The following is an 18978-nucleotide window of genomic DNA, read 5'->3' as shown; positions in this document are numbered from 1 at the left end:
GACTTCATCCCGCGAATGCTTCGAATGCCCGATTCAGCTGCATGATTCGGCGACGTCTAAGTGGATGGAGTTCTCCACGGCTGCTTATGGTCAAGAAGGCAATCATGACCACAAAATCCAATGATGAATGAGCAGCGATGGAAAAAAAATGTTGATCAGGCAGGTTACCAATGACACAGACTACCAAACGAGTCTCGTGGACATGAAGATGAGATGGAGTGGACTACTCTGTCGTGGAGCTTGGGACTATACGAAAGATACAGATGACTCTTCGTCAAACTCCAAACGCATCCAGCCCCTTCACTAACTCTGCTTCAAATTCGGGCACGTGATCCACAAACTGCCCTCGTGGCACGAGAGTGACCATGATCCTCATCATGTTGGTCACCAGATGCATCTTCTCCTGCAGCTTACTGGTGAACTCGGCGTCCTTGAGGAGGAAATCCACGCCCTCTTCTCGACATAGCTCGGCAAACCGGTCCCGGAGACGGTACTTTTCTTTGAGAGAGTCTTCCCCGGGCTTTCCGTTCCACAGGAAGGCCCGGACAGGGTCCCACCGCGGAAAGGGCACCGTGCCGGCAAATTCCCAGTCCAGAATTCCCGTGACGAGATCCCTGGACGAGTCGTAGAGGATGTTGGCGAAATGCAGGTCCTTGTGGGCCAAGCGGATTGGAGCGTTGTCCAATATCGCCGCGTGCTTGGGAAGGGCGTGTAGAAAGGCTGTGAGACGAGGGATATACTTGTGGAGAAAGGTGAGAGACGGCTGGACCTGTGCGATATGGATATACTTTTCCATGGTGGCGATCGTATAGGCAGTATACGTCGGGAACGGGCCTTCAATATTGAGACTGAAGAAGGTCTCATTGGTGAAATATTTTTCGATATCGGGAACAAACCAGAAGTGCTCATCCAGGACCGGACCCGGTCCGATTTCTTTCGGGTTGTCGCCGCCACGAGAATGAACGAGGCCGCCGATCATCTCAAACGGATGAGCGTGGAGTTCCAGCAGAATTTTCATCAGCTGCTTGAGGATCGAATCGAGCTGCTCGGGGGAGAGGGAATCGTAGATATCCGAGACGGTGATCCCCGGACAACGGCTGAGAATGATGAACTCTCGCTTGAGCAGGTTTGCTGTCGTTGGATCGTAGCAGATCACCTCTGGGACTGGAACGCTTGTATTGTCCCGCAGCCACGAAAGCACGGCCGCTTCATTTTCGGTCTTGATACTCGGGACATGATCGCCAGAGATGCGAAGGACAAGATCAGTAGTAGTCGATGATGTCGCAGGTAGCTTCTTCTCCAGAAGCGTCTTCGAATCATACGTCAGGATGTAGATGGCATGGAAAGCGGCTGTCACTTTCAACCGCTCGATCGAGATGGGATGGCCAAGCGAGATTGAGTCCAAAAGGGCCAAGATTTCTTCATCCTCGAACGGTGCGGGGAGATACTCTTCTGCCCCGCCCATCTTGGATTGGATCACAAAAGATAGCAGGTAATTTTCCCAATTCAATCCTACCTTGAAGGGATTTGAGAAACGTCTTGAAGGTCGCTCTTCTAATACCAGATAGAATCCACCGAGTGATGATACTCAGCCACGGTACATAATCTATCGGCCGTTTCCGGTTCTTCTTCTTTATTATCTTATCAGAGGAGACTCTTTCACACATGACAATAATTTACCTAATGTAGATCTCACACTAGAAGTGGGATTGAATTGAAATTCATGAGATTCAGGTACCTATTACAATGTAACGTAACATACACTTGCCTAGATTGGACAAGTGTATGCGTCAATCTATCCACCAATCATATTTAATTCTTTTGTTGAGCTTCCAATCTAGGGAGGTACTAACCCAGGTAATAAATACCTATCTTGACCTTGTAAATATATATAAAGCTAAGCAAAACACAAGTGAGATGTGGATAAGAATGCTCCTTCAAAACACCCTCAGAAGGAAAAGGAGCACTTTACTCCGTATTTTGGCAGCGATATCGGAGCTCAAGAGGAAGTTGCACCAAAGTTCCCTCTCCTACATTATGTACTCTGGATGAGAAGGAAGTAGGTGCAACACTGCAGTGGATGCAGAGTATGACCTTGAAAAGGTACAGACTGAGGCAGGCTAAAGTCTCTGCAGCCACTTTGAAATCCTGGCAATATCTTACAGGAAATATTTAATAATGCCTGAATGAATTGGAAACCTCCATGCCGGACTGACACAACACTACGCTAGCCCTAATATGGACACGCATCACGTGAGGCCACACTGTGGAGATAATAATATCACGTGCCCTAAATACCGGAACCAGCATTGCTTAGTCAGCCACCCCACCTAACTAGTTACCCCTGATCCGTTCCAACTACCAACAGTTCCGTTAAGTCCGCAGCATAGGAACAGGACGGTTTTAGTGGGAGAAGGAAGCAGACTCAGAGGTGACGAGTTTCTTCTCACCAGAGTCAACCTTATTTATTAATTAATTGTAGAATAATAGAAGGCAGGCAGTGCCCGTGAGGGGTTTCTCATCTGCATTTGGTCAGGAATCGGATGCTGGCTTGCATTTTGCATATGACTGCTAAACATGGCGGCTGCATGGTCCGCCACAGCTGCAGGAGGCTGTACAGTCGGACATCGATTCGCAACTGGTCTGATCAGTCATCCCTCTGCTCCAGGTCATCCTTGCGTGTGTGCAAACGTGAGATTATAGTCTTGGGGTGGTCTGTATTACGTGATCATCACTGCTACTGCTTACTACTTACTATACGGAGTACAGAGTACAGACTACAGTGACATTCGTATAAAATAACTATTCTATCTTGACTCTGAGTATGCTATATGGCAAGCTGTCCAGGTACAGGATTTAAAGTGGATCCTGATCTGATCTCTGCCGTCTCTGGATCAGTTCTATCCATACCAAGGTACGGCGTACTCCGTACGGAGTAATACTCCGTTCTGGTAGCTACTGGCTCAAGCAGCCACATGGAGATGGAACCATGGATCCTTCCTGAATCCTGACCCCAAATCGCCCCAATGGGGGTTCTGTGGTGAATCTGGTGAATCTGATTTGGGGGACGTTTCAGTCTTCAGAACAGGCTCTGATTGGCTCCAGCAGTTGCTGGCTTGAGTTCGGCCAGTGTTGTGATTTTCTCTCCTGAACGCATTATTTGATACATCACGACGCGGCGTCGCGGGAGTTCCGCGACTCTGGGAGATCCGGCGTTGAATTTTAGCGGGTGCTTTAGTTCATCCCAACGCGGGAATCGATCGACCTGTCCGTTTGTTCGTCTTTTTTCCCAGGCCGCCTGCCGTGCTTCCGAAGAACTAATCATGTTTTGAATTGAATTGAGTTACAGCCAACCTTTCCCCGTCATGATTCTATCCTGAATCTGATCCTGATCCCGATCCCGTTTGCCCCAGCTGCTCTGCCAACTCGCATCGATTGCTCAATTGCCTGATTGATTGATCTGTGGCGGGCAGCAGAAATATCCCTTCTGATTCCTTTTACCCCTTTTATTCTTATCCTGTGAGACCCGTGGTCGTCTCTTCCATTCGTTCGCTCAGTTTTATCACCGTATCAACGAGCAAAGCAAGCTCTCCTCCATCCCGGTGCTGGTTCTCACTCAGAGGATGATAGGGCCTGCTCTGGACCTGATCGAACTCCGGATTTCTCAGCGTCTCCTCCGCCGATAAATCATCCAGACAGTCACGTTGGAAGAACACCAGCAGCTGGAGGGGAAGTACGACAAATGTACAGCGGGGACTGGACATTGTCAAGTGGCGATGGTCACGCAACATGGAGACACCCGCAACTACATGCCCGAGGGCAATAATGACGGGAATCTCGCAACAACAACATCTCAGAGACGCAGACCGCCTCCTCCTCGACTCATGCTGGACAATCCGACAGCTGCACGCCGTGCCCCCACTCCCACAGCCCTCACCATATCCACAAAACCCTCCTCAGCTCGCTTCCCACCCGCAGAGCCATTTCCTCATGCTCCGTTCCGAAATGGGGAGCTGTTCCTGCCGCCAGCCTCAGCAACTCTGCCTCGCCCAGGCGGAGGAATGCCTTTCAGACCACCAATGAGGTCCCCCACGTTTCCCAGAGGCCCTGCCAATGCTGATGATACCACACAATGGCCGTTGGGCAATCAGGATCCAATTCATCCTGCCCATCCAACGCCAACCGCCAGCCATGGCCGACCAGGCCTTCGCATCTCCATGTCGACTTCGACGCTACGCAGCAGATACTACGCCCAGCATAATGGTGAGCATCATCCGGTGGAAGTTGGTCCCCATGGTCGTGCTTTGCACCGGTATCCATCGGATTTGCAAGACCACGATCCATCGCGGTCCAATCGGACTTCTGGGAGGACATACCGCTCCAGTTTCGAGCAGACCAGCGGAACGGAGCGCAGCTGCCGCAGCAGTGTCTTGACCAAATGCAGCTCCATCACCGACCTCTCACCAGACACGCCAGATGGGGGTTATGATGGGGGTTACGACGGGGGTTATGAAGGAGCTTATGGGCAGGATGGGGACATGAGCGTGGAGGACGCGATTGAAATGTATCTGGACGACATCCTCGACGCCCCTGAAGAGTCAACGACTGCAGTTCCTCAGCTGTACGATATGCCTGCCGTAGCAGAAGTCCCTTCTCTACCTGAGAAACCTGTCCCATCAGACGGTTCCTCTCTACATCCGGACGAGAAGCCAGAGGTGGAGGGCATTGGAGTGGCCATTGACAGGCCAATGGAAGAGACGCCCCAGCCAGAAGAGACGACGCAAGAGTCAGCAGAAAACCCTGATTCACGGCCTACAAGCCCACGGGACACTGAAAGTTCGCAGGACGCAGCAAGTTCACAGGAGGCGGCAAGTACACGAGAGACAACAAGTACAAGGGAGGCAGGCAGTCCACAGGCAACTCCGCAAGCAAGTCCCCAAGCAAGTCCTCGAGCTAGTCCTCGAGCAAGCTCTCAAAGAAGTTCTCAAGCAAGTCCCCAAGCAAGTCCCCAGGCATGCCCGCGAGAGTCCAGGGTGGTCCAACTCCCCGGAGTGGTTCCTCCGCCTTTTCTGTCAGGCAGCGATACGCATGATCGGTATGGCTTTCGAAAAGCTACCCACTATGTCACGCGTTCGCAGTTTGAGTCATGGAACGGGCCATATATGGCCTTTGTGGAGCACCGGAGATTGAAGTGGGTAGAACTGCTGGAAGCGAGCGGATTGCCTACCCAGGAGCCGGTGACATTCCCGCCCAAGTCGTCGAAGGTCAAGCGATACGTCCGAAAGGGAATTCCGAGCGAGTATCGCGGTTCCGCCTGGTTCTTTTATTCCGGCGGGTTTGACCAGATGCATCGCCACCCCGGACACTACGACGAGCTGGTTCGACAAGCCATGGAATCGCCCACCAACGACGACAAGGAGCATATCGAACGCGATCTCCATCGGACCTTTCCGGATAACCTCCATTTCAAGCCCGAGGTGCCGCCCGACTTTGATCAGGGGGACGGTACGGGTAGCAGCAACCCCAAGTACCGATCGGTCATTTTTGAGACCCAGATGATTCGATCGCTGCGTCGCGTGCTCTACGCCTTTGCCCTGCACAACCCACGGATTGGGTATACCCAGTCGCTCAACTTCATCACGGGGCTGTTGCTTCTCTTTCTGCCTGAGGAAAAGGCGTTCTGGATGCTCCACATCATTACGTCGGACTACCTCCCGGGGACCCATGAGATCAGCCTTGAGGGTGCGAATGTTGATCTGTGGATTCTGATGGTCCTGTTGAAGGAGACGTTACCGGGGATCTACACCAAGATTGCCAGCAGTGGGCCCACGACGTCGCGAGGCAAGCCTCCGGCGCTGACCGTCCAGACGCGGCTGCCAGATATCACGCTGGGGCTGACGAACTGGCTGATGTCGCTGTTCATCGGGAGCCTGCCGTTGGAGACGACTCTCCGGGTGTGGGATTGTTTCTTCTATGAAGGGTCGAAGACGTTCTTCCGGGTCGCGCTGGCGATTTTCAAGGCGAGCGAGCGCGAGATCCTGGCCGTGTCGGACCCGATGGAGGTGTTCCAGATCGTGCAGACGGCGCCTAAGCGGCTGATCGACGCCAATGCCTTTATGGACGAAAGCCTGTCGCGAAAATACCGGGTCGGTCAAAAGCGGATTGACGAGCTGCGCGAGGAACGGCGGGCGGCGATCCGGCAGGAGAAGACGCGCCTGTCGCTGGTGACGGGCAAGGCGCTGGCGTTGGCTGATGATGATCATCATCATGGAACGACCGACCGGTCGTCTAGCCGGGCGGGCGCGAGGAGTCCTCTGCCGAAGCTGAGGCATCACGCGTTTAAATAGTGCTCTAGATCTGCATCGCATCTGCATGTGCATCCCTCGGTTGTTTTCCTTTCGGTTGCTGCATGGCTGTCTGCTATCTTGGTTTTTTTTTTTCACTTCTGTTGCTTCTTGAAAAGGATGACTTCTTGGGCCGGCTGGTTGGCTAGACTGTGAACAGGCTGGACTGGTGTGAGGCGTTGATACCCAGGTTGGATTCCCATAGAATGTGCATAGAACCCTGCATTGCATTAGTATCATACGGTTGTGTATAGTCGATCGGGATCGATAGTATAGCATTGCATAGCATAGCATTTTTCATTCATGCAGATAGATAGGTAGATAATTGTGAGCGTCGGTAGATGCTTGTATTTTTCTAGTGTAACAGCTACAGAGGGTTTGATGTGTCAATACAAAAAACATGTCTTCAACAAGGGAATATTATCATCCAGTCCAGACTCCATCAGCGACAAAGACCAGTTTGTCGCAGGAATACCCAATCCAAGCCAATCCAATCCATCCTCCCAAGTAATCAATCAATCAACCAATAAATCAATTATCCAACCAATAGCAACAGCTTTTCCGATACAAAAGACGATACGCAAGAAAAAAAAAACAAATTCAGCGACTGTGGTACAGAGTACGGAGTAATACAGCCTTCTCACAGAGCAAAAACAGCAACAGCAACAGCAACAGCTAGCACGCCTGAGACGAAAACGCTAGGCAGAGTGACAGTCAGAGGGGCAGCCCCCTTGAAAGGCTCAAATGCGCTGGCGGAGCCGGAACTGCTGGGATAGGCACTGGCGCTGCCGCTGCTGCTGCCGCTGGCCTGGGCACCGTGGGAAGACCCGCTAACGCCTACGGCCCCCGAAGACGGGGTGGGCGTGGCCTTGCGAGCGGGAGCACTGCTGCTGGGGGCGCCAGCACTCGCGACGCCGATGAAGGCGCTGGGCTGTGACTGTGACACGGGGCCGTGAGCAACGGGGTTAGGGACAGGGACGGGGACAGAGACCGCCTGGCTGGTCGCCGGGTCTGCTGGGTCAGCAGGACTGGCGCTGTTGCTGGCGCAGGTGCATCCCTGAGCAGCCTCGTGGGCTGCTGCCGATGAGGGCGTAGACATGGCCGCAGGGGTTGCAGGCATAAAGGCTCGACGGTCCTTATTGCCCTTGTTATCATCCCCTTTGTGATCTTCATCATCGCCATGGCCATGGTCATCGTTCAGATCATCATGCAGACCACACACATGCTGGGCAATGGCGTGAGCTCCTGCAGGCATTAATTAGTAACAACCAAAAAAAAAAGGAAAAAAAAAGGATATATAATAAAGATAGCATAGATAGATTTATTTGAACATACTCCATCTCTGCTCCCTCCCACATTTCTCCTCAATCTCATCCAGGATGCCGTTCCGGACATGGTCAGCGCAGTAGCAGGCCAGGTCGTGCTTGTTGCAGCCTGCGGTATGAGGGCTTGAGTGGAGGGTGGTTAGCTGTATAAACAAGAAGAAGAATTAGCTTAGTTTTTTTTTCTTTCTTGTCCTTATATCTTGTCCAACTAGGAATATTATGACATTGCTATATGTAATAGAAGGTATTACTCACCGCGCAGTCATATTGACTGTATTGACCCTGTCCCTGAGGGACTCCCTGCGCGGCCACGAGTTGGCTTGCTGCAGCAGCAGCGACAGCCAGGATGGAGACGAAGTTGCGCATTTTTTGCTTAATCTGTTAGACTAGTGCTGTATTCTCGACTTCAATTCGACAGGAATATCGATCGTATCGAAAGAAAATGAGAATATAATCTGCTGTCGTCTTTGAAAAAAAAAAGGATTTCATTACAGTTCTTCTGGATGGGAGAGATGGTGCTGATTTATATCTCCCTCTCTGCCCTGTTAGTATCATTACTTACTGATTTACGTTGTTCGAACAGCAGCAGTAAGCAACTATCACAATTCCAATCCATCCATCCATCCCTACAAACCACATCAGACCAGTCAGTGTACTTGCTGCTGGCTGACGACCCAGCAGTGTGCCAATAAACCGGTCGATCAGTGATCAGATCGGCTGGGGAACGTGGCATAACTTATTATGTACTGTACCTAAGTAGGTAGTTCTTCCGAGTCAGTTTTGTTTAGGGTTTGGCTCTGGAATGTTATGTTATATGCTGTGGTATGCTGAGGTGGGTACGTAGGTCAGATTCAGACGCCCTTGCTTACAAGGCTTATCAACATGTGAGTTGTGACATGCATATGAACTATGCATGTAGTATGGGTCATGATTGTTGCAGATCTTTATTTGAGATTGGCATGGGCGTGGACATGGACACGGCATGGTAAGGCAAGGCAAGGCATGGTAGGGCTTGCAAACAAACCTCCTCCCTGAAGACTTCAGCATGCGCAGATGCCTACGCCAGAGACGGGATGGGACGACCGATTGCTGATCAATATTGATCGATGTTATTCTTGGTATGGAATTTTCCTTTTATGATCACTAATTTGGGAGTTGGAACCTTATTACGTGTCTATAAACATATGCCAGCCAGCATAATTATTATGCGTATCTACCTAGGTATCTACCTGTTATAGAACGAGTCGGGGAACGAACATAGGTAGAGACCCAAAATCGCAAACAGATATGGAATCACGTTGGCGATAGTTGACTTCGGCTTCGATCGAGGGATCAATGACAATTCAGCCAAGATCATTCCGGCAAACATGTTGATTCCGACAATCGCTGGATTCACGTCAACGCACAATCAACACGCTATCATCGGAGACCCCCTACCGTCACCCACCGCCCAGCACCACATGTAAAGCACCACCTCCGCGCAGAGTCGGAACATTGGGAACCAACCAAAAATCTCTAACCATACTCCGAGGTACGGAGCAGAGTGACGGTCGACCCAGCCGACTTCGGCGGGAATCCCTGCTAGCGGCGGATCAGATAAGATAATCTGATTAATCAATCAATCAATCAGTTATCAGATCTCATCATCCAATATGGATGATTCTGTACTGTACTGTGAACACTGTTCTCTGTACAGAATAAAATCAACCCAAATAATAATGATAACACAACAGCAGACGTCGCTCTTCTTTTTTCTCATCTCCTGCCTTTCCTTTCCCATTATTTATTTATTTCCTGCCTTGGACAGGTCTGGGGCTGGGTCTGAGAAATAGCAGCCCGGACCCGCTTCGACATCGGAGGGACAGTACAGTAGCAAACATGGGTGCCTAAACCGAGCTATATTCAGTCGAGGACGCGTTTTGTGGTTGGTTCATGGACCGCGGAAACTCCGCGGACTGCGGGGTTTATATACGAGTAACTACTGACACTAGGTAGGTGTTCGTATTGCTTGGTTGATGTTCTTCCATCTCTCTTCCAACGGTTGAGTTTGTGTCAATTGCCTTGTTCGTGTACACCCACCTCCGTGTCTGTGTCTGTGTCTGCGTCTTGTGGATATTGATTTTCATCAACATGCTCCCCAAACTGACCCTCTGCATCAAACTCGCCGGCGTAATCTGCAATTTCCTCCTCACCCGTCTGAGACTCGCCATCGCCGCCCGCCTCCACCGCCTCACCTATCGCGCTGTGCCTGCTGACAGCCCTGACCTGCGAAACATCGTCGTCATCGGCGCGTCGTTCGCAGGATACGTTGCTGCACGCACCCTCGCCACGTCCCTGCCAACGGGTTACAGGGTTGTCGTCGTCGAGAAGAACTCCCATTTCCAGTTCACGTGGGTGTTTCCCCGCTTCTCAGTCGTTAGGGGTCACGAGCACAAGGCTTTCATCCCGTATGGGCCGTTCCTGGCTGCTGCTGCACCGCCGGGGTCGTATCAGTGGGTACGGGGGAGGGTAGAGCGGATCGAGAAAGCACAGGAGGGGAGGAGGGGGTTCGTCCTGGTCCATGAAGAGGGGAATGACGAGAGGAGAATCGCCTACGACTACCTCGTCATAGCCACAGGATCATCAACAGACGCCGGTCTTCCGTCACGCTCCGGCGTCGACGACAAGAAGGACGGGATTTGCGCGTTTCGAAACCTGCAGGACAGGATCGAGAACGCAGCCAATATTGTCGTGATCGGTGGAGGCCCCGCGGGCGTCGAGCTGGCGGCTGACGCGAAGGACCAGTACCCAGAGAAAAACGTCATGCTGGTGCATTCGCGGGATACGCTGCTGAACCGGTTCGGGCCGAAGATGCAGGAGATAGCCATGAAGGAGCTTGAGCGGTTGGGCGTGAAGATTGTTCTGGGCGAGAGATTGCAGCTGCAGTCCGCAGACGAGAGGGATGGGTATGTGGTGTTGAAGAGCGGCAAGAAGGTTGCTTGCGACTGTCTGGTGAGTATATACGCAAACAGTCGATTAATGTAATGTTTGCGAAAGTCTATCATCAACTGACAACACCATGCCGACAGGTCAAATGCATCGGCCAGACACCCAATTCGCATATCATTGCCGACCTCTCGCCCTCCTCGATCAGTCGATCCGGCCACATCAGGGTTCGCCCAACGTTGCAGATCGCAGATCCAGACTGTGACAACATTTATGCCATCGGAGACGTCGCCGAGATTGATACTGAAACTGGCACTGGCACTGGATCGTCACCCGTCAACATGACAGCTAAGAACGCCCGTGCAGCAATCCAGCAGGCTGAAATCGCAGCGGCAAACATCGTCCGCGCCATCAAAGGCCGGAAGCAGATGACCTACCGTCCACAGTGGTGGGAGGGGATAACGAAGGTGACGCTGGGGCTGGTAAGAAATCCTCGCCCTCTCAGTCGCTGCTATTATCACCGCTATGTATCAGACATATCTACTTCATTGTTTGTCATAGACGCTACCTGCTCAATACCGAGAGCGATTGGGATTGGGATATGGATGGGATACTTACTCACTGCTTCTTCAGACAAAAAGCATCGCTTGGATCAGCGACGGCGTAGCGGAAATCACCCTGTCGAGTACGAGTAAAGACGTGACGATGGACGCGCAGCGGGTCTGGCGGATGTTTGGAGTGAGGCCGTACGGCGACAACAATGAAATTGAGGATGGTATTGCTATTGCGACGGTGTAGGATAGAGTAAGAGTGTATATAGATCTTCCCTTCCATTCATTATGTATTACTGGCGGGCTCCCCTAGATAGATATCTGGTTCAGATGCACCAAGATGTTGGTATCATGGCACCTCTTTTTGGTCGAATCTGCAACATGTATATATTTCCGATAGTGTCGACGATATTAAGTATTAGATTTTGTCGTTTATTATATCAGGTGGGTATCCCGATCCAATCCAATCCAATCCAATTCAAATCCGATACGAATCCAAGTCCCAGCCTTGAATTCCCCAGAATAAGCAAGATAAGAGAGAGAGAGAGAGAGAGAGAGAGAGAGAGAAAGCCCAAACTTGAGCAACCCCTAAACAGAACAGAAACGAATAAAACCTTCTTCCAAGGGAGAAAAATTCTGGTTCCTCTCCTTTTGACTGTCGGTTCGTCGATTGGTTGCAGGTTAGAACCTCTCACTCGTCACGCACCGCGTCACATTCACCAGCAGCCACGCCAGACACTTGACGCCCGCCGACAGCACCGTCACAACGACCTCCAGCGCCCACACCATCAGTCGCAGGACAAGCCTTATCGGGCCCGGCAACTGCTGGCCCTCGCGCGACGAGCCGCTTCCATACCGGCCGTATTTCTCTAGGTCGATCTCGTCGATGACGATCTTTTTCGACTTTGACTTGGACTTGGACTTGCCGCCGGATCGGCTGAGAAATGTGCCGCTCTTTCGTCGCTCGTTCTCTTTTGAGGTTTTTCCGGATGACGACCGCAGCTGCTCCATCAGCTTCGCCTCTTCTTCAGCGTCCTCCCGCTCCGCGAGCGTCGCGACTAGTTTCCCTGTGAAGAGGCGCTTGGTTTGCACGGCTGCAACAGAATTGCGGATCCGGCTCCGACGGACGCTCGCTCGCGACGTCTCGCGGCCAGAGATGTAAATCTGCATGTCGGCCAGGATCGGGTTCGTCGCCTCGTCCGAAATGGCGACCGCGAGGATGGCGGCGATGAGCGAGTCGATCGCGTACAGCGACGGTATGATCGACGTTGTTAACCCCGCGCAGATGGACAGGCACATGCTGCCCAAGTCTAGCGATGCCAAGGGTTCGTCGTTGTCGGTCAGTGGCAGCGTCGATGTCCGAGGCGTGGCGGCCGAGTCTGCGCCCTCGACGGCATTCGGAGGCACCGGACTGGTAACGAGAATGGCGGGCGGCGGTGGTGGATTGCCAGCTTCGGTCGCTGTACGCTTGGAGACCGTGATGTGGAGCGTTCCCGGTTTCTTCGTCTGCACGCGCGAGAGAGGATTGCCGTCTTCGCCGACAAGTGATGGTGCATGCTGCTTCAGAAGAGCTGGATGCTGCAGTTCGTAACGGCCCTGCCTGGCGTTCCAAATCAGCCGGCACGACTCCTGCGCCGCCGCTCGTTTGATTGCATTTGTCTCGACCTCGAGCGCCTCCGTGGGTGCCAGATGATGCAGCCGTCGGAGCTCTGCTGCCTGCTCGACCGCAAGCATGGCGGCCAACTTGGAGAAGATGACCGTGACGAGTCCATCGTGCGGCGGTTGACGGCGTGCTCGGTCCTCGAGCTTCAGCATCATGACTTGGACGCTTCGATTCGGCTTGAGGGGGTGAGTTCGCATGATTGAGAGCTCATCGGTTGAGTACGTCTGCACTGTGTAGAGTGGGAGCTGTGGATCGCCAAACGTGAATGTTGCAGCGTCAATCCTTGCATGGTCAGGTCTCGTTCGTAGACTGGATGTAAGCAAGGAAGAACAAACTACTCACCTCTCCATACGCAGATTGAACGTTCCCAGAGAACCCTGCAACTGCTGTCCGTTGGCGCATTCCCACAAACTCAACAGTTCCTCCGCAGACGAATACTGAACTTCTTGGGAGGAAAGGACGTCTGTTGGGAAATTGACAACACTGGCCGGCACCGTTTTTGGCCCGAGAATGGCATCCACATCTGCTGGCGGGAGGCTGCTAGAACCGGCATTCCGAGGATAGTATTCTTGCTTGTCGAGGGGAAGTTCGTGATTGTAGCGTGGAAAGATGGACCTCATCGCTACCACAGGGGATTTAGGAGATGCCGGCGACTGCTGAGACCTGGCTTTTTGCTGCATGTTACTCCGGAGAGGAGAGTTCGTTGACTGGGAAGCGTGCGACAAGGATGAGCCGGTCCGTTCACCATTTCTAGCAGGACTGCGATGGTTGTTACCCGGTTTTGAAGTGTGAGAAGGCTCCGGCATAGCAGTAGGAGACCTCGACTGGCCAATATGTGCTTGCGGCGGATGGATCACCTTGGTGTCTTCAATGATCTGGATCAGTACTGATTCGGTGTTGGCAGAGGACTTCAGCTCTTCCAAAGGCACAGGGCTGGGAGATCGGGTTCTTGACGTTTCTTTACATGGTCTGCGAAACGGATTATTGGCGCTTTTGTTCTTCGGAGGCGGCGGGGGGAAGAGCTGGAATTGGCCGTAACCGGTCATTTTGAGTCGACAGCAGATAGAGAAACTAGAACCAGTGCAGCAAGTACTGTAGTAATATAGTAGTGACCTGCTCTGTGCTCGAAAGAACCGAAGTCTCGAGAATGAGGTAGAAGAGAAGTGGCATGCACGACCAGCGTTCACAACGAGATGAGATTTAAAGATTCAGCCAGACGAGCCAGAAACCCGACTGCAAAAAGTAGAAAAGGGGAGACGACAGACTCTCCAGCCATCGAGCAGGAGTTGCAGTATGGACCCAGCTCTATTATAAGCTTCGTCGCTATCACGCAGCTTGGTTCGGTCATCGTCACAGTAGACTTGCATCTTGACGCTTCCCAACACAGCGGCACGCTACCGCCAGATGCGTCCATGGCTCGAGTTCTGACAGGCCGGCTGATGTGAAGAACAAGAACATGGTGCATGCAGAGGATTAATCCTCGCTTGAGAGTGGTTGGTGGTTGTTGGTGTCCGTCGCTGGCGCTTACAGTGTTGTTGACTTGCATCTGCCAGGTTCGTGATTGGTAGGTCTCTGAGTAGCGGCTGGGGTGTCTCTGATGGCGGCGCTCGAAGTCGGTTCGACAAGTCAACGATTCGACAGACCGTCAGGACGAGCAAAAATAATGGCCAATGAAACATTGTCCCGCCGAGGTCGTGTGATGGCGATTCTGACGAACTTTATCTGGGATAGATCGAGTGTATCTAACGACGGAGTAGGTGTACCGTAATAAAATACTGCAGAACTACTAGGCGGATAGTGAAGGAATAAAGTAATAAATTTACTGATTATATATAATTAGTATCAGTACTCTATAGAATGTAAGAAGTTCCTTTTCCTTTTTCTAGGTTTTATAAATGTTAAGATATCCCTTATAAAAAAGATGATATATTACCTCTAGAATATCGGGATATGACTACAGAAGCTCAAATAGCAAGGAAAATGTACCATAGATCAGATCAGGACTTTAAGAGAACCCATCCTTGTAAGCATATACTTTTAAACCAATCTCCAAGCTGCAGCCCAACGGATCAATCCTGTGCATAGCCGCCCACTGATGGGATAATCCTTCCATGAACCGTATTATTGAACAGCTTTGGCTTTGATTTCGTCCATCTCCTGATACAACTCTGATATGTCAAACTTCATGGAAGCGATCTTGTCCTCCTCCGGCTTTTCAGCCGAGGTCAGTTCTTCAATATCTTTCTCCAGTCAGCGAGCCTTGTCCCGGAGTTCAAAGTAGCGCTCGTATTCTTTCCCATCGAAACAAACGCCATATCCCTCACAGTAACATCGTGGTTCCTCGGGACAATACTCTGCTTGCCTGGTGAATAAAAAATGTCAGAGATATTCCCAAACACGCTCCGACAGTTTGTCTTCCAGTTCCGTCTGAAGAAGCCAGTCCCGATAAGACACATAGTCTGCCAATGGGAAATTGTTGAGTCGTTGGACCATCAGGGCCGAATCGGAATCGAGGAAATCATGGTTATGCCACGTCTTCTGGTAAGAGTGCATAAACAGGGTCACGTCGTTCAATAAAAAGTAGTGGTCGATGATATAGGTGAGGTAGACCATTGCTTCGTGTCCTTTGTTCATCGGCACCGTCAGCTCTGCGCTGGTATTATCGACCGTATAAACGGCACCATTCAGATAGGGGTCCTCCTGGACAATTCGGTCGACCCAAGAGGTATCGTCTTGCTGTAATTTCGCGATCACCAGAGTCCGAGTGTAGTTTTTGTGGGTTGACAACGGACTCCGTTGCGCCGTTAGATAGTACCAGACGAGCAGGAGAAGCGTCGCGAACAGCGCGCATAAGAATGCCCAGACCCTCGGTTGACAGATCTTGGTAATCGCCAGTGTACTCATCTTTCAAGTGAAAAGTCTCCCCTGGAGGGAAATCCTCGACAGATTCAATTCCCAGCTTCGCGACAGCAAAGAGACTTGGACAAATCAGTCCAAGATCCTATATCTACCCTAGGATTATGGTGTGCCGAGTCCACTGCGGTTGTCTTTGTCAACGCATACAAACAAAGCGATCTTGCCCCTTGATCTCCATCTGCCGCAAGTTCTTTATTCACTCCCATTGCGGCTTTCCGCAGCGTGACAACTTCCATGGTCGAAGCACCCCGGTAAGAGGGACTTCGTCCACGAAAACAACAGCCTGGCCTCTTCGACACCGACAACAGCGGCCGCCCACTCTGGTAGTACAAGTCATAGCCTAAAAATCGGACTCGGAGTGGGCATTCCTTTTTGGGTGATGGCTATCATTCTCGACGTTGTGCTTTGGGCAATGTGGATGAAAGCGAAGAGAAAACAAGTGCCAACAGATGTAAGTGAGAAGGGCTGTTGCCATTGTTAGAAAATCGGATAGAAATCACGAAATTTGGAGAAGAGGGGAAGGTGTCGGTTGTTGGTAACTCTTCATAGGCTGATATCCTAATGTATGTGTATGTAATATATTGGATACCACCCTGAGACGCCACGCACTAAAGCTAGGCAAATGCTATTTCTAGCGAATAAAATTGAGCTTCCTTACAGAGCACCCATTAGGTAGAGAATATACATAATATAATAAGTAAAGTCTTTCATAATAGTGGCCAGATTAAGTGCAGGCTACCTACCCTTCATAGAGACAAAATCTCCTTATGTGACTATCCTGGAAAAAAAAATGAAACTTGATCAAGTCCTCTGAATACTTATTTTCTATCCTTCTCCTATTATGCTCCTCTCTTGCTATATAGCCATTTATTTGCTTTGGGACGAGCATGTCTATCCACCTTTCTTTGTCTTTGTCTTTATCTTAGGCATTTTTGGCAGATTTCCTACAATAAATACTCCGTAACTTGTACCAAAAAAAAAGTGATAGAGAGACAGAGAGAGAGAGAAGAATCAATAATTCACAGCAACTGACCATTTTGATTTGCAGTATAAGATCACAACTTGTTGGATAGATTGGGAACTATATGTGTCTTGGTTCTTGGCATGAAGTGTGGGAGGGTAAAGTGAAGTGCAGCTTTTGAGGGTACTGGACCATATGCCGGGCTAATGTCTTCTATCTCCCATTACGATCACTCCTCGATCACTTTTTGACTTGATTGACGTAATTGTTGAAACAACAACAAAAAAAAAATCCACGGTTGTGGACCCGGAATCGCATGATCATACGTTAAAAGAGAAAAGAAGGATGTCAAGGACCGCGGGTAAGGATATATATATATATATATCTTTAACCGCTGATTCATCTAGTCTAATCTATAGTACAGTAGGATGAAGTTTTGAACTTCTGTTAATAATACACTGCAAATCATGGATGATCATGTACAGATTGTGCCAAGGCATCTGCCGCAGAGATTGCCCCCTCCATATCGCCTTTATTGTACAAGAATAACCCCTGCAGCGCGGCGGTGCTGGTGGCCTTGGACCAGTCAGCCTTGTGGCCATGTTCGTCCTCGATGAGTCCAAGCCCCTCAAGTCGATCAAGGAAGGCCTGTCTGTACTTCCCTTCGGGGTCATATTCACCGTAGAAGCGGTCCCACAAAGCAGCAACCTGATATCTGGTTGCTTCGCCCAGCCGGACTGCCATGTCGACACGACCCGGTCGGATGAGCGCCTCGTCCAGTCGATCGACATGGTTTGTGGTCAGAAAGATAATCCGTTCTTCAGCGCTGGCGACTCCATCAAGAGCATTCAGCAGGCCCGAGAACGTCACGTTGGCACCGCGGTATCCGTCTTCATCCGTCTGAACCCTGCGGTTCGAGAAGGCGGCATCGACATCTTCCAACAGGACGAGAGTTCGGCTAGGAATGATCGTCAGAAGATGATTTAGCCGGTCATCCGTCAGACCACGCTCGCTCAGATTCAAAATTGCGATATCATAGTCGAGCTCCCCCGCCAGGGCCTGAATGAAGGAGCTCTTGCCGCTGCCCGGAGGTCCATAAAGTAAATAACCGCGTCTGTAAGGAATTCCGCGGTCGTAATACCACTGGCTGCTTGCGAGGAAGTCTTTGACGTCCTGAACAATCCGTTCTTTGACTCCTTTGTCCAGGATCACGGAATCCAGCGGGCGTTTCCGCCGCGGTTGCCCAAACTGTCGCCACTCCGTCCCCCAACTGTTGTAGATGGATGTCTTGCCCTCATGTGACTTGGCTGCGATGGCATGTGCCTCTGTAAACAGGTCCTCGAAGATGTGGCGATGAGCATACAGAGTGGTCAGCGTAACGGTCTCCCACGGGCGGCCCGTCTGATGATCCTGTGACTTGGACTCACGGACTCGGTTAACTAAAATGAAGGCATTCTTGTAGCGTAAAACATGTTTTCCCGGTCCTGGAATGAGGGTAAAATGTGTGTGTATTGCGCCGTTGGCGTGCTCTACTTTCTGTGTCTGGATCGAGAGATGTCGCATCCCAGGCGTTAGTCTCTGGAGCAGAGACTCCATGAATCCCCTTTTGGCCGCAGCTGAGCGAGCACCATTCAGTTGTGACTGCTGGTACAGGGTCATCCAGTGTAAGAACCACGCGTATGAATCATCTTTGATGTTGATCTCGACGTCAACCAACAAGCGCCTGCGGAGGAGAACTGCACCATGGCGTAGGCCTCTTTGAGCGAGGGAGAGAGCAGCTCCTAGACCAGCTAGACCAAACCCCTAGAACAACGAAAGCGCCATCAGTTCCTGCCATGTCCACTTTTTATTTCAAAAAAGAGCATGTCCATACCGCAGTGAAAAAAGGGTTGTTAGACAGCTGAGAAAAGATCCCCCCATCTCCGCTGGATTGCGGCAGCGCCTGCACCGCATCTTTCTTCTGCTGGAGGATCAAATCAGCAGGAGATGGGGTTCCTGGAGCTTTGACTGGTCCATTTGTTTCCATACCAGAAGAATGGTGATGTCACATCCTCTGTTGCCTCATGCGACTTCTTCAATGCTCCGTCTCTTTTTTTGGTCGTTATCAGATGTCGGAGTTACTCCCGGCCCGAGCAAGCTCCATGCAGGTAATTGGCGTCCCGCACACGTGATATTCGTCGTTTGATCCAAGGAAGATTGCCATTTAATACATGTACTCCGTACCCAGGTACAGCTTTCTTATTTCCACGGTTGAAGACCTCCCAGCAAGCTGGGAACCAGTCTCAGCAAACTT

At 51.0% G+C, this 18978-nt stretch overlaps 8 protein-coding genes across 8 annotated transcripts; 2 read left to right on the top strand and 6 right to left on the bottom strand.

Moving 5' to 3' along the window:
• Positions 1 to 274: 274 nt before the first annotated feature.
• VTN77DRAFT_8172 (uncharacterized protein) lies at positions 275 to 1465 on the bottom strand (the record flags this gene model as incomplete). The annotated part of the gene is made up of 1 exon (XM_069424641.1): positions 275 to 1465. The coding sequence occupies one exon, from the start codon at positions 1463 to 1465 to the stop codon at positions 275 to 277; it is 1191 nt and encodes a 396-aa protein (XP_069280934.1).
• Positions 1466 to 3776: 2311 nt separating this feature from the next.
• Positions 3777 to 6347, top strand: VTN77DRAFT_8171 (uncharacterized protein; the record flags this gene model as incomplete). Its single annotated transcript, XM_069424640.1, has 1 exon — positions 3777 to 6347. The coding sequence occupies one exon, from the start codon at positions 3777 to 3779 to the stop codon at positions 6345 to 6347; it is 2571 nt and encodes an 856-aa protein (XP_069280933.1).
• A 637-nt stretch (positions 6348 to 6984) lies between these two features.
• On the bottom strand, positions 6985 to 8035 carry VTN77DRAFT_8170 (uncharacterized protein; the record flags this gene model as incomplete). The annotated part of the gene is made up of 3 exons (XM_069424639.1): positions 6985 to 7589; positions 7680 to 7812; positions 7925 to 8035. The coding sequence occupies 3 exons, from the start codon at positions 8033 to 8035 to the stop codon at positions 6985 to 6987; spliced, it is 849 nt and encodes a 282-aa protein (XP_069280932.1).
• An 859-nt stretch (positions 8036 to 8894) lies between these two features.
• Positions 8895 to 9164, bottom strand: VTN77DRAFT_8169 (uncharacterized protein; the record flags this gene model as incomplete). Its single annotated transcript, XM_069424637.1, has 2 exons — positions 8895 to 9055; positions 9107 to 9164. 2 exons carry the CDS (start codon positions 9162 to 9164, stop codon positions 8895 to 8897), a joined length of 219 nt encoding a protein of 72 aa, XP_069280931.1.
• Positions 9165 to 9799: 635 nt separating this feature from the next.
• VTN77DRAFT_8168 (uncharacterized protein) lies at positions 9800 to 10693 on the top strand (the record flags this gene model as incomplete). Its single annotated transcript, XM_069424636.1, has 1 exon — positions 9800 to 10693. One exon carries the CDS (start codon positions 9800 to 9802, stop codon positions 10691 to 10693), a length of 894 nt encoding a protein of 297 aa, XP_069280930.1.
• A 1133-nt stretch (positions 10694 to 11826) lies between these two features.
• Positions 11827 to 13854, bottom strand: VTN77DRAFT_8167 (uncharacterized protein; the record flags this gene model as incomplete). The annotated part of the gene is made up of 2 exons (XM_069424635.1): positions 11827 to 13090; positions 13151 to 13854. 2 exons carry the CDS (start codon positions 13852 to 13854, stop codon positions 11827 to 11829), a joined length of 1968 nt encoding a protein of 655 aa, XP_069280929.1.
• Positions 13855 to 15187: 1333 nt separating this feature from the next.
• VTN77DRAFT_8166 (uncharacterized protein) lies at positions 15188 to 15712 on the bottom strand (the record flags this gene model as incomplete). The annotated part of the gene is made up of 1 exon (XM_069424634.1): positions 15188 to 15712. One exon carries the CDS (start codon positions 15710 to 15712, stop codon positions 15188 to 15190), a length of 525 nt encoding a protein of 174 aa, XP_069280928.1.
• A 1438-nt stretch (positions 15713 to 17150) lies between these two features.
• VTN77DRAFT_8165 (uncharacterized protein) lies at positions 17151 to 18711 on the bottom strand (the record flags this gene model as incomplete). The annotated part of the gene is made up of 2 exons (XM_069424633.1): positions 17151 to 18488; positions 18559 to 18711. The coding sequence occupies 2 exons, from the start codon at positions 18709 to 18711 to the stop codon at positions 17151 to 17153; spliced, it is 1491 nt and encodes a 496-aa protein (XP_069280927.1).
• Positions 18712 to 18978: the final 267 nt, after the last annotated feature.

The sequence above is a fragment of the Rasamsonia byssochlamydoides genome (genome assembly GCF_041956645.1).
Source record: "Rasamsonia byssochlamydoides strain NRRL 3658 unplaced genomic scaffold VTN77scaffold_7, whole genome shotgun sequence".
NCBI lineage: Eukaryota > Fungi > Ascomycota > Eurotiomycetes > Eurotiales > Trichocomaceae > Rasamsonia > Rasamsonia byssochlamydoides.
The sequence above is the reverse complement of the archived record's forward strand: the minus strand, read 5'-3'. Positions and strand labels throughout refer to the sequence as shown.